The sequence below is a fragment of the Lingula anatina genome, chromosome 3 (assembly GCF_051362555.1).
Source record: "Lingula anatina isolate TDL-2025a chromosome 3, LinAna3.0, whole genome shotgun sequence".
Taxonomy (NCBI): Eukaryota; Metazoa; Brachiopoda; class Lingulata; order Lingulida; family Lingulidae; genus Lingula; species Lingula anatina.
The window spans coordinates 8585397-8600149 of NC_141769.1; the positions used below are offsets into that span (position 1 = coordinate 8585397).

The following is a 14753-nucleotide window of genomic DNA, read 5'->3' on the forward strand; positions in this document are numbered from 1 at the left end:
CGTCTCCCCTGCATTATGCTTGGACGTCATTCCCACCTTCACATAGATTATACACCAAACTAAGTGATCTCATAACTGCTAAAGATTCAATATCAGCGGGACTTATTAACAAGCGCTGTGTTGATGTTTGCTAATATCCACACACGAAGAGATAATCAGTCTTGGGACAATGCAATAATAGTTGCTCCTCTTAAGCAAGTATATAAGTTAAGCACCAGCACTGGGGAAAACATCTTCACACTTATAGGTGTATATTTGTGAAGTGTCCCACAACATATAGTATTTATTTTTAATAGTATTCAATAAATAAATAATAAAATATACTCGTAACATTTTACCATTTCTGAAACAGCACTAGAGACTGAGTTAAAACCTCTACATCTATTTTTGCTTGAAGGTTAGAGATAGGAAAAACACAAACTAAAACATTATTTCATACAAAGCCCCATGTAACTACATTCGCAAATATATGTACTGGAACCTGAAGGTAAAAAAAAACTACAAATACTGACCCAAAAACGTCGTTAGCTAACAGAAAACTTAGCGAGGCATAACCGCACACAAGTTACAATAAAAACAAATATAAAAACGGCATAACAGCCTTTTTACTAGGTCAAATCTGTTACTTTTGCCATAAAAGCTCTTGGAAAAAGTTAACCCCAGGTATTGTATCAAACATTTTACAATCCTAGGTCAAGTAGACTTTCTGCATTTTTCTTTACCTCTAAATGTAAACGCGGGACAAATATACCTTCAGATTATCTCCAAAATCCTTAATCCAGAAGTACAGATGCATATCTGATAGGCCTATATACTTTAGAAAAGAAAAAAAAGGCACGTGTGCTACACGTAGAAGGCAAACCACAGAGCAGTTACTGACAGTAGTGGAGGCGTTATAAATGTTTACGGGCAAATAAAGGCTTGGGTGAATACAATATACGAGATAAGACTTGAGCCACGAATATCATTAGGCCCTATGTGTCACTTTGTGGTAGATCATACTAGGCAGGACGAACTAAGTGGCGCGTAACTAAGGTCAGAGGCGGACTTGTACATAGCATAATTATTCACTTAGTGGTAAGAAAATATGAAAGTTAAGCTTTTTTCTGGACATTTTCAAATGGTAAAACATGCAACTTAAATCCAAAACTACGGGCAAAAATATTGCCCGGTGTACTGTATCTTACGGCCTTTAGCTTACAATAACTATGGTGATAAAATAAGTTAGTGCAAAGCCATATAAAAGCAACAAAAGTGAAAATCGCACCAGTCAGATATACATGTGATTTAAAGGTGCTATTTACCATTACAACCTGACAGAAAGCTTTTTCATGCTTATTAATTGTCTAATAGAATATAAAGAAACCACATTTTTCAAGTACATGTGGACGGGACGTACTAATACAAATATAATCTATATATCTTTATATATATATATTGTAAAACATTATATATTATTAAGCTGCTAACACAATAATCGCACAATCATTTGATAAAAAGCTAATTCGGTCTTCACCACACATCCATAAGGAATTCAAACGCAAGACGAAAACTTCATCTATATCTGTATAATCAATGCAACAGACCAGGTCGATTCAATCCTCTCCAATATTCTTTAAATGAGACTGTCACATATGTCCAAAGCATGAATATCGCTTTTCCTGTTTACTGTGTTGATTTTGTTACTCGAAAAATTGTACGAACCAATCGGATGATGTAAACTCTGCCTAACTAGAGAACTGATTGAGATTCCTGGACTTCAGATGCGTCTTTACCCTCTACCAGGGCGACATTGTCAACAGACCAAAATGACAGTCTATTTATCTAGAGACATATCTGTGGAAAATCAATCTGTTTCCCCTGGTAGAGGGTAATGCGTCTTCGTGATAATGACGACAATGATAACTAATTGTGGATCCAAGTTTTTGTTATAGAGGAGTTGGGAGATATATTGTTTGACTCTATTAACTGAGCAAATATACAAGTTTCTTTTTTCTTTTCTTTTTTTCGGAAAGGGGGAGGAGCAAGTAGTAGTCTATGCGCTTCGATCGCTTGGATCCACCATTAAATGACAATGACTTTTTCATACTGGACTTTTTACACTATCATCACCGACTGGGCGGTAGTTGTCTTCCTTTGACAGCCCTTTGCCTGTTAGAATTTCTCCCAGCGTCGGTCTTTTCCGGCGAACTACCCGAACCAGGAGATCTACTTCACTATTATCCATGGTTGGTGACTGGGGTTCTTCTGCTTCATTTCTAAGTTCTATTTCATCCATGGCATCATTCTCTCCTTTCCCGCCGATTTTATCGTCACTTATATCGCTCATTTCTTCCTGAACCGGAACCAGCTCAATGTCAGCTATTGGCCAGTGTTGACGGAAATTCACGATGGTTTCATCAAACTTCGCTTGCCAGCTCACTGAGCTTTTGTACCCGGTTGCTGCCCCACCTGGTGATAAAAAGTTTCGTAGCATAAATGGGATGAAACCCCCAGCAAGGGTGGCGAACATTTGGTTTGTAGTCGAAATTTTATAAATGTTCCCGAAGGTGGCCACTACGATGAAAACAAAAAGAAGGAAAATTAAGATGCAGACGAATTTCGCCGTGGCGCGAAGTAAATTTTTGTAGACAGGGCCGGGGGATCCAGCTACCTCAATCTGACACATTTTTTCGAATAACTTTCTTGGAATTCGCGGCGTATCATTTCTATCGACGAACAATACAAGGTTGCTTATCTCATAATCTGTCTTATGTTTAGGCGAGAAATCTGCCTCAATTCCTTCTTGATCGTAGTCTGTCTCGATCTTCAGTTTGAACGCCTCATTTTGTTGCAGATGACTCGGAAGCCGTGTTACTTCTTTAACTTCGGGTATCCGGCCGTTGACATCTGATATGATTTTTTTACTTAAATCAAGGTAAGTTTTATAAACTCCGTTGTAGCAATCATAGCTGTAGAGAGCAACGAGAAAAAGAAGGGATATGTACTTAAGCGTGATGCCAGCGTTGACGATGATCCCCATTAGGGTAAAAACTATGACTTCAACGATAAGCTCAGCGACCTCAGCCAGCAACAACATACATGTGTAGAGGAAGGCAAGGCACAGAATCACGACAAAAATCTCCTTGATGTAATCCAAACATCTATGCTTCAAAGAATGCCTCGCATTCAACTCGCCCCAGTCCTTCTTCGGGTTGTTTTCGTCGTCTGCTAGATTTTGATCCAGCTGGTCGCTCTCTTTCTTCTTCTTATCAGTGACGTCCATAAGACACTTCACCTCCTTGAATCCATCTTTAAAATCTCTTTTCACTCCCTTAACTGATGGCCCTCTCTTGATTTTCTGCCTCTTCGGTTTGATATGCATATGGACGTTGAACATCATTCTAAATGTAAGATACACGGTTGGCAATGAGTAGATGACAGCTGCTAATAATACAAAAGGCATTACTAACGGCCAATAGACAATGCCTACGATCAAACCAAAGCAACCGCACATTTTCAATGGGAGCAGAAACACCCCGACCACCATGCCGATGATATTGAAGTAAGAAATGCTGTTCAGGTCCCTGAAGGAATTCTTCATGACCATCTGGACTTTTCCGGTTCCGATGACATTCGCGTAGGCCAGACAGAAAACGAGGCAGGTGACAAAATATAACACGTAGCAGGCGATGAAAACGGGATGGATTGGCGTGAGAAACTGCAACAAATTGTTGCTGTATCTCTCGTTCAAACCTAAAGCTTCAATGGTGTTCTTTCGGCTCATTATTTCTTTGTCTTCGTATCCAAAATACAGCAGCAGCCTGATGTAAAACGGGAAGGGTAGAAACAGGATGAACAAAATCACAAGAACTCCTTTCCAAAAATGAATCCATTTAACGGGGAATTCCCGACGGCAGCATCCAAGCAGGCTAGCTTTGCAGCATGCCACGCAAGGTCCAATCTTTCTAATCTGGCACTCGCAGAACATCCGGTAGATCAGATTCATTACACCGACCGGTACACTATTTTCATCCAACAGCTCTTTATAATCGACAGATAAATGGAATTTCGGAAGCATTCTCTCAACTATCGTGTTCTTTGGAAGCTCTTTGACTTGATTTTTAAATGTCTTGAAATTGGCGATGTCCACGGTGGTGAGCGTATGTTTGGGGTTAATCACATTTGGTACCTTGTCCTCTGTGACGTAAACTCGCTTTTTAAGTCCACCGTCATGCATGTTAAGAACGTACATGCCCTTGTCAGCTTTGAATGAGTACGCCCAGGCTGGCACTAACAAAGGACCGAATAAAATCACACCATACATACAGAGTGATATAAGAACATTTAAAACAGTTAGCCAGTAAGAGCCCTCCTTCTCCTCACAATGACCCTCTGTGTTGCAGCACCGCCATGAAAAGTCCCCATATCCGTTACGTTGGCGTACAACCTGATGACAGACGTACTCACCAGCAGACACAGAGGCGCTGGTCTTATTGGGATCAAATTCTTTCAGCACCAAGTCCTGCATCATCTCTATTTTACAATGTTCGGGCATATTGACAAGGCAACCGGGGTTGCTTTCTTTTAAGAAGATGTCCGTTTTGTCCGTACGAAACCTTAGCATCATCAGGGAAAGGATTTCGTAGTTGAACTCCAGGGCCATCAGAGTAAAACCGTGGTTTGTGCCAGTCCTTACCCAATGTCCAGGTTTATAGTTGTTAGAAAAATTCCCGGGGCGTAATGGATTGTCGCGTTCACCGTACCCTCTGAGTTTTAAGTTGAATTCCATCAACAGTACCTTGTCTGTTTTCATCTCCTGGATCCTTGCTGCCGCGCTGTCGTCCACAGGGAGCAAGTAACACATCGAAGGACATTGCTGAGTGCCGGCGTTATCTGAACTGTTTGGTCTTTGGGTAGTTGTTGTCGAGGAACTTAAGATAGCGTAACCGGGACTTGCTTCGCTGGAGTTAGATTTCGGCGAGACTACCGCCCCAAGAGTCGTATTTTGAGCGTGTACGACAAGCCCGTTCAGCGAAACAGACAGGATACTGAATCGCAGTAAAATTGATGCAAACTTCACCGCCAGAGTACGGAAGCTAGCCATTTTGTTCCTAAAGTAGCAAAGCTACTGTGCACCTTGTTCTGTTGGTTTATAGGACGCGCTTTAACATCAGCGGTTATGTTACACACCTGTTTTGGTGACCTCAACTGACGCTGCCCCAGGTTGAAAAAATGTGAGACACTCAACCACACAAAGATGAAACGCTGCCCTGTCGCCGAGCCAAATTTCCGCGTAACCACCAAGGAAGACTAACATCTGTGACCTTTTTATTGGCGACACACATTTGGTTTTGGAGAGTCATCTTAACCAAACCATATGAGGTCCATCAGTCACTTGCACCTTTGGTCACAAACAAATTAATAGTTTTTGCAGGTTGTATATGTCATCTTAAGAGTGTTGGTTTATTATGTATTTTTAAATGCGTATGTATTTTATCGTTTCCACCCTCTGGCGCACGATTATTGTGTATTATTAGGGCGCCTTTATATTACTACTACCTTTCGACATATTCATGAATTATAACGTAGTAAGACAGGTAAAGAAGGGGCGGAGTCGGCAAATGTCATTATTGCAAGATATATCTTATTTTTACATTGACTGTAGAAAGTAAGTCGTTTTAACGTCGTCGTTATTAGTGTGGTAATGAGTTAAATACGGGACTCATAGTAATATAAAGGGCAGGCTATTTTAGCTGCTAAATAGTTGTACATTTTCGACCCCCCTCCCCCAGTCAAACTCACTCGTGATTTTGTACACCCCGTGTACTGAAACCTTAATCCATGCACTAATGTTATCTGATATACCGTGCTTTGCAACGTAAGACCCCGTAACAATGTGGATATTCTGCCCTAACAACATATTTGATCAGTTCTTTCATTCAGTGTTATAAAAATAGTTGATTTGCTCCAGATATGTTACCTGCATAATATGAAAATGCCCTTTTTTATGTGGTGAACCTAAAATACCTTTGAATATATAGTGGAGCCTAAAACGTTATTATTAATGTATGTGAAATTCAAACTTGGTGACACTGGATAGATTTAAATGTAGCTAGGCGCTTCAGGTTACAAAATTAATTATATACTTAGCTGTTTTAGTCGATACTGTTAACGTGTCTTTCCGTGGGCTACTTGTCGTTTGTAAACAGAAGACGCCAAAATCAGACTAGACACTTTAAATTGAAGTTTTCTCGGGGCTTCTTAGGTTAGATTAACAAGTGTCACCAACGGTGAACGTATTTTGATTTACCGAATAAATGCAGCTACTCCAGCTACTGTTGATGTACTAAATGTCCTATTGTGAATTTGCCGCTTATGCTTATGATCGTAAAGTATATATATATATATATATATATAAAACAGATACGCTGAATTTATCATGCGCCTACTTGATAATAGGTCTCTATAATATGGCGTGTCACACAAGATGTAGTGATTTCCAACCTTGATTGAAAAATAGGTCGGTAGAATAGACTTTCTTATCGGATTTTAAGGTCCCTTTGGTGTGAGTAAATAATCTCGGCAAATCGAGATTTTCTTTACTAGGTCAACTCTATTATCACTAAGGTAAATTTTCCTTATGTTTTTGAGCCTTTGAAATAAATGTCAATAGAATTTGTCTCGGATTTTGTTTGCAATTTTCAGATAAGTATTAAAAGCCGCTGCTTTCCACGCACTGAGTTTTCAAAATGTACATAAACGTTTGCTTTTTCAAAAGGGTCAGACCCTCTTTTCAAGTAAGGAGAGGACACAGACAACTTATTTGTGTAAGATTAACTCCATCTATCCTTATACATACAAACTAGCTTACAAAAACGTGCACCGATTCCAGACATTAAGAACCATACTACTGTGTATAGATACGGTGAAACAAGTGGCTTTCATTTGATAAATTAGGCCCGTATTCGACCATAATAAGCAAGCTGCTACTTAGTTTCATTATAATTCAATCTATTAACAACCTACAAACAACGCAGGGCTTAAAAGTGGCACGTTACGGGAACATTTATATAGCAGTCTGACATTCGTATAATGTGCTGGCGATGAAAGAAATTATCAAAACATTTAGATGTGCACTAAATGTTTCTTTTGACAATAGTTCTAATATTAGCCGCGATTTTTTTATGGTTAAAGGAAAATGGACTTTAAGCACAATATCGCTCTCTTTCAACCATGAAATCAGAGGCAATATCTAGGTAGTCGTATGCAAATGGTTAACCCTATCCCCACTAAAAATCTGACAGGCATTTTAGATGTCTTGGATTCTATTCACGATAATAAACAGTGGGAAAACGCATGTATGTCAAGCAAAATGCTTATGTTGGATGTGAACTTGATTTGTTCAGTTTTCTTAAGAAAAAATCTCAGCTTTAGTTTCAGAAAGTAGGAGCTAAATTAAAAAAAAATTTTGGTTAAATATGTTTGAACGCAACTATGGAATCTGAAAATCAAGGTGTTGTCTGTTTGTTAAAGTTGGGATGTAATAGTCAGAATGCTTAGGGCCAATTGCGAATTCTTTGTCCCTTTCTTCCCAGTCGGGACCCATTAATGAAGCAATTTTGGACATTCCGAAATCCAGTGGCTATGCAGATATGTCTCGCTTGAAAGTACATTGCAATTCTGTCCAACCGCAAATGCATTCAAATATCGATCAAAGACCAGTCTTAAATATTTTAATTTTTGTTATTTGCATTTTCAACTTAAATGAAAATTATATGGTCTACATATAAAAGTCCCGCTAAAATGTAATATTGTAGGTGTGTTTCAAATTTATAAATAAATTACCATCATTTCATTTGTTCTTTTTATGTAGTCCATGTTTTTAAGCCTAGGCACTCAAGGAGGGTATTTTAACACAACAGTATGGAATAACGAATAACAACGTTTATTACAACTGCACTTATTCAATTGCGTTTGTTGCGCAATAGCATGATCGCAACCGTCACAGGCCAAGTCAATCACGAGAGATTAAGTATTGTAGCAACTACTGCTTGAAACAACAACAAACAAAGATATAAGTGTGTTTTCATCTTTAAAAACTACCTAAGGTTTAAGATGTCTTTTGAGGAAGAAAATCCGGAGAATTTTTTTCTGAAAATATGCTATACAAAAACGTTAGATTGTTATGATATCTATACCATAGCGAGGTGGTAGTCGCTGCCTTGTGCAAAGCCATCCTAATATTTCTGCACATTTTTATTTTCTGTGTAAAATACACTTGAAATTCTAATTTTAGACGCAGTGCATTATCAACGTAGTGTTTTTAATGAAAAGTGTTTCATGCTGGAAAGTGGCCTTTCCCCTTTCTCCCTACACAACTTCTTATCCTCTCATTAAAAGTGACCTGATATTGAGAAAATAAACGGAAATTGATTTATAATATAACTGTATACCCCATAATTCATATACTCTATACATGCCGAAGGTCTTACATTAAGCAAGTGATTCAGGAAAATGTATTTGTCTGTGATTAATTCTTATGCCAAACGGCTTTTGCATAGGTACAATGTACCAATACAACTACATTAGAGAGTACATAGATCTAAATAAATCATTAGAGATTTTCGATTCACTTGTTTCGATGTCTACCCGAGCAACACCCGGCTGCAGTCTCGCTGCTTTTGAAGCAACACTGCCAGAACTTCCCAGCTTTCGATCCAGGCAAAGATTTGAATGCCTTTAAATGAAAACTACAGGCAGCATCATGGTTGTCCTCATCCGAATATTCACTATTGCATACCATACACACATTAAGTCCATCTGAGGTACCGGTAGGTATTCTATGATGAACTGGTCGGGGGGATACGGAATGTTTGTCTTTTGGTGTCGGTGACACCGACGTGGTGTCCCGCATTGTTACGTTGCGCACGTGCGGCACGCCCAAGTGCAAAATTCCCGCAGCACTCGAACTGCGCTTTATGGCGGGTAACCGAAAGCGAAGCTCGTGATCATCGTCCTTTCTGTAATGAATAATGCTTCCATGATCAGAAGACGTCTGCAAAGCTCCAAATTTGGTGTCAAGGACCTTGCGTTTCATGACCACCATGCCGTTTTTAAGTACCTCTTTATCCAGCATGCTGTTTTCTAATTGGAATTGCAGCTGCATTTTTTCCTCGTTTATTAACGTCATTCTTTCTTGAAGTGTTGCTAGTCTTTGTTCGAGTTTTGAAATTCTCCGAGAACTGTTTTCAAGGAATGTTCTCAATACCTCCCTTAAGGACCCATCTTCGGAATTTTCGGTATCTTGAAGCATGTCCAAACATGCTTGTTCTTCTTCTTTCATGCTGTTCAGATCGTCTTGCACGTATTTAAGAGTGTTTTTTATTGTAATATATTGGGTACAGATAGTCTCAACGTTTTGCTTTAACACCTCCAATGACGTCACGTCATCAGATGTCTCTAAAGTGTCATTTTTGTTGTTAGCATGTGCCGGCGTGACGGAAACCGCCATTAGCCTGTTCATCTCTCTTACACGCGATTGAGTTATCTGTTGTTCGGCTTCTCTCTCAGCGCGTTCGAGTTCGATTCTTTCGTTTAATTGCTTAACGTCTCCCTGAAGACCCATGACTTCTAATTCCAAGTCATGGATCATTTCGTCTTGGGTTTTTGAGAGAAGGTCCCGTATGGTTTTTTGTTCTCTCTGTAATTGTTCCCTTAATTCCTCAATGGCTTCATTTTTGCCTTCAACTGTCATCTTTAAAGCGGCTATTTCATTGTCTTTATCTTGCTTTTCACCCTGAGAGCGTTTGATAACGGAGTTGGCTGCTGCCAGTTTATTTTGCAAGTTCTGGTTCGTGCACTCCAACGTGTGTATCTGAAACGTTAGCTCTATCAGTTTGTCTTCAGCCACCATTTTGGAGTTTAGTTCCCTAATGAAGTCGTCGCGAAGGACAAGTTTTTCTGTAAAAAGCTGCCGATCTTCTACTCTAATTGGGCGATTGATTACCATATGGCTATTGACGAAACTTTGGATCTTGTTGGCGGCGGCCGGTGTCGAGTTTTCTGAAATTGAGAGAAAATACAAGTTATTGCCGCTATATTTTGGGCGGGAATAAACATGCATATTAGATAAAATCGATGAATTTTTTTATTAACATCTAAGAACAAGTTTTAATTAGATGTGAGTTGCCCATAAGAATTGTCACTGGAGTATATGTTTCTCACTGTCAGTGTAACGGAACTGAGAGTCCGTGTAGAAGAAAGCCCACCCTCCATTTAGTTATAATGTTAGGGTTAGCCTGACCTAACCTGGGGCGAGGCCTACCTGTACAAACGAATGGGAAGCGGAATCTCTGTCATGGGCGACTCTCTGTCACGTTATACCAGGGCCCCGTAACTCGACATCATCACGCATTGCGACCGAACGCAAGCGTCTCGATACTCATAACTCGCCCATACTCGCCCCATATAATACATTTTAGCCTCTATGTGATATCGCTATTCGCAATACGCGATGCTTTCGAGTTACGGGGCCCAGATCCAGTTATGCTGGCAGAGGGGGGGGGGGGGGGGGGGGGGGGGGGCACAAGGGAAAAATAATCGCTCCGTTCATTATTGGGTGCTGTTTTTTGTTTTTTTTATCATTAGCAGTGAATCCAAACCAAATCCACCACAAGCACGTATGGTATGTTTCATATCCGAATAGAATGTATGTTCATTCGATGCTCTTACATGTAGTTCATCGATATGTGAAAAACTATTTGCTGTGTGAGAGTAAATAGTTTAAAAGGAATTAGGTAGTGAAACAGAAGATGTCAGTTTTTGCTGTTGGCCTTGGTCAACATATCTCAGATCTAATGCATTACGTATTTGCGAACTTTTTGCAATCAAACATGCTAAGTGCAAAATAGAATTTACTCTGTTTGACGATCACCGTGTATTATGCATTCAACGTTTGTTACTTATTGCATTAATCGATATGCCTTTACCATGCGTGTTTCTTATATTACTTTGATGCAGTGTTCAGTTTTGCGCAAAAGGAAAGGGCATATGCCGAATTTTAAGGCGCTGTAGTACTTTATGAAGTCAAAAATAAATTTTACTGAAAACTTCTAAAATGTTTTTGTAAGTCGCAAAGCTACATTAATCATAACTGAATACGATCTTTATCTATTTGGCTATGGCTGAACTACATGAACTACATTAATCATAACTGAATACGATCTTTATCTATTTTTAGTGTCACCAGTGAAATTCGCCAGTCTCTGTCTCCATTACGAGAGTGACCCAAAAACTGAACTAAAAAAAACGGATTTATACACGTATAGATCGTTATTTCTACGATTTTAGATATGGTATTTCTTGATTGCGAAAAAAGATGTTGAAATTTCAAGAAAAAACTTTTCTGTTATAAAGTTCTATCGTTTACTGCTGGCCCTAGCCTTAAACTTGCATAAAAAGACTAACCAAGTTTGCAAGTGTGAACGAACTCTTGCCAAACCTCTGCATATACTCCGTAATCGTATCGATAGCCAATAATGTCGGGCCAGTAATTCCATAGCACGATTTGTTTTGCTAACAATGTCTGAAAAGACCTCTTTACGTCAATAAGGGCGTTTTTCATGAATGGGTCGTAACGAAAATTATTTGCCCAATATATGGACACATGGCAATGAATCTCTGATATAGGACGTGAATTGACAAAGCAGAACTAAAGTTGGGTTTTGGTTTATTTGCGATATTACTTCTTGGCTAAAATTTCAAATTCACCTTAAAATTACTCTTAAGTTTAAAGTTTAAAGTTTAATTACTCAAAGTTCTGACTAAATTTTACATAATTTTATGTTGTATTATGTTATATAATGTTTTTTACGTTAATTAAATTTTGTTAGCTTCTGAAGATTATTTGTCACCCATTTGAGATAATAAGAATAATTTTAGGACTTGGAATATAATTTATTCAATATATGGATACAAAAGTAAAGTTAAGGAAAAAATATACATCTAAACATTGCCAGCTGTAACGGGTTTTACATAATTTTAACTCTGTTATCTCTTCTAATAAATATTCAGACCTGCCCATGACATTAATAGAATATACCCTATCAACACAACAAAAACAAATAAATAAATAAATGAAGGCCGATTTGTCGAAACATGCATCCGACTTGTAATTCAAAACAATAAAAAAAACAATATCAGAGTTTTAAAAACTCTTCTTTACCTTGAAAATGTTCCTGCGCTTGCTGCAAAGCTTTGGCCAAACCAACGTTCCCCGATTTCTGTAAGCTGCTGACAAGCTTAGAGTAGCTATCATTACCTTTTGACTTCGCCGAAGTCATGAGGGTGTGAATTTGGGTGGGTACATTTTTTTCGTTCTGAAATAAAAAAACACAAATAAAGATAAAATCATGATAATTCCTAAATATCCTAATCTGTGTAGCCGTCAGTGTATTTGAAAAAAAAATCTCACTGGCAATCAGGCCGCAAGTAGTGCTTGGTTATTTTCTAAAATACGAGAGTTTTTATGTTACCATGGGAAGCAAATGAAAAAGGGAAGAAAATGAGCCAGCGCTACAGTTGACATATACATTAAATATCTATCAATTAGATAACAAAGCAGAGCAATAAAAAAGCGAGGAATTAAAATTATTTAAAAAATGTAGGATATTAAAATGTTAAGTCACCCCAATGGAAACTGCCGTCGCATCATCCAGAACACCCTGATTACACAAGATACGCCATATGTCCCCATCAGTCTGAATATGCTGTTGAATTAACGGGCTTAACCGAGTCAAAATTTCCTGGTGACGTTTATCCATCCTTCCACGTTTAAATCTAGTCAAAACGACCTGTGTTGGTTTTCTAGTATAGTTGGGCTGTAATCTTCCTGTTCTTCACGCCATAAGTACACAAAACGTTTCACATTATGTCGAGGTGAGGAGAAGAGGTATACATGGGTTGGTTTCTACACTAAGAGGCCTATGGTTAAACGCACCGCCGTTATATTTCAAACTCCGTAGTCGGTAATATTGTCCGATGTTTTAGGTTTCATAGATAATACCTCTGAAGCATATATTGTCATAGCAACCGTTCGTAACCAAGGCAAGGAGATAAGGTACACAGTCTGTGGCTTACTAGACAGAAAGCGCCCGACGTTTTCTGGTGTTCTAACCGCAGTATCCCTATAATATATCCGCATTACAGAAACGTGTCACAGAAATAATTTTCTGTGTCCTTTTGTACGGTTTTCCATAGCGTTCATTTCTTTACCAGGACCCCGGTCAAACACATCAGACTGCGCAATTAAAGCCGCTATACTAGTACGTGAATATTACACTATGTGGACGTTAGTGTATATAACAATTGTTCTTCTCCATCGGTATTCGATGAGAAACTTTCGGATCATTAACAATTCCCAATTCATGCACATTTGCTTTTTTAAGAAGAAGGCAAACTAACGGTCTCCATGGGATCGAATATTGATCAGAAGGAAGAGGAAGGGGTCAATCGCTCGCTCGCGCGTGAACAAATCGAAGGCAGAGCTCATGATCTCTTCAATGGAGGTCTCATTTATGCAAATAAAAAGCTTTTATAGAAAAACAAAAGGCTGCCGATCACGCCATTTTTATTTAGAAAGTGTTTGCTTTTTTTATGAAGGGATCACAAGCATATGATTAAATATAGTTGACTTAGCATTAATGATCAGCTGCAATTGTTGTAAAACTTTTGTTCAGTTTGATAAGGGTCATTCCAAAGTACTTGCCTGGTCTCCCCAGTTTTCCTACAAATTCCAAAATAAATGGATAAGGCAGAATAATTTATATTACACGTTTTTCCATACCATGTGAAAAAAATACGTGATAAAGCTAAGGACTGACAAAAGAGTAACGCTGGGAAAACAAAAGTGGAATGTATTGGAATACATTAAAGATGGGTTTATACACATATATAGATGCAATAACTACTAAATAAGTGTTCATGTATATTTTTTATCTATCGAATATTGATTAAATTGAGATCAAAGTGTCCAAGAGTTAGTTATCGTGGAGTTGAGTAGCACCAGATTTTATATCGAGCTCCCTTACTCGCGTTACGTAATAGTTTTTCAAATGTATACCGACTTGACTGGTTGCATTTTTTTCTTTAAGTGAATTACCTTTACATAGCACTGCATTATGATCTCTTTAATTATCCGATTTGCTAATAAACGGTTATTTAAATGGCAGCGTGCCTTCTTAATATTATCAAACATTTCGTGAGATTTCTTCACCAGTTAAGTTTGACTTTCTTTTAAAACGAGTCAAGCGGATGTAACAGTTGTCCGATTCATCGATACCACCAATCTGTCGTCCGACTACGTTTGAGAAAGACCGTCAAAACCAATCAATGGGTTTCTGGTCGGCGGTCATTGTTCAAGCAAATCCAATCAGATTTAGAATTGTTCCACGTTTAGTGGGGTAATGAAAGGGTTACTAAGAATACGTCCCTTTGTTTTTTGGTAAATTATGCCCATTTTATTTTTTGCACTAAATGAACTCTGGTGGAAAGCGCGGTAAGGATGAAAGGCCACTACATAAATAGTTCCTATCGTTTCAATATTTCATAGCCAAATGTCAAGTATTACCTGCACCTAATGAACTGTGCTGCACAAGATAGATATATAAAATTCTCAATATAGTCTTCTGTTATTCTACTTAATATTAACCTACTCAATTAATACATTAATTCAATATTACAATTTTCTTTTTGATATATGCCTTAATTAAGTG

At 38.3% G+C, this 14753-nt stretch overlaps 2 protein-coding genes across 2 annotated transcripts; both read right to left on the bottom strand.

Moving 5' to 3' along the window:
- Nucleotides 1–903: 903 nt before the first annotated feature.
- On the bottom strand, nt 904–5736 carry LOC106180515 (uncharacterized). Its single transcript, XM_087008420.1, has one exon. The coding sequence runs from the start codon at nt 5084–5086 to the stop codon at nt 2084–2086; it is 3003 nt and encodes a 1000-aa protein (XP_086864546.1). The 5' UTR covers nt 5087–5736; the 3' UTR covers nt 904–2083.
- Nucleotides 5737–7786: 2050 nt separating this feature from the next.
- Nucleotides 7787–14746, bottom strand: LOC147762868 (uncharacterized). The gene is made up of 3 exons (XM_087008421.1): nt 12669–14746; nt 12206–12359; nt 7787–10044 (listed from the first exon to the last, which is right to left on the bottom strand). Exons 1-3 carry the CDS (start codon nt 12801–12803, stop codon nt 8612–8614), a joined length of 1722 nt encoding a protein of 573 aa, XP_086864547.1. The 5' UTR covers nt 12804–14746; the 3' UTR covers nt 7787–8611.
- Between the last annotated feature and the right edge of the window lie 7 nt (nt 14747–14753).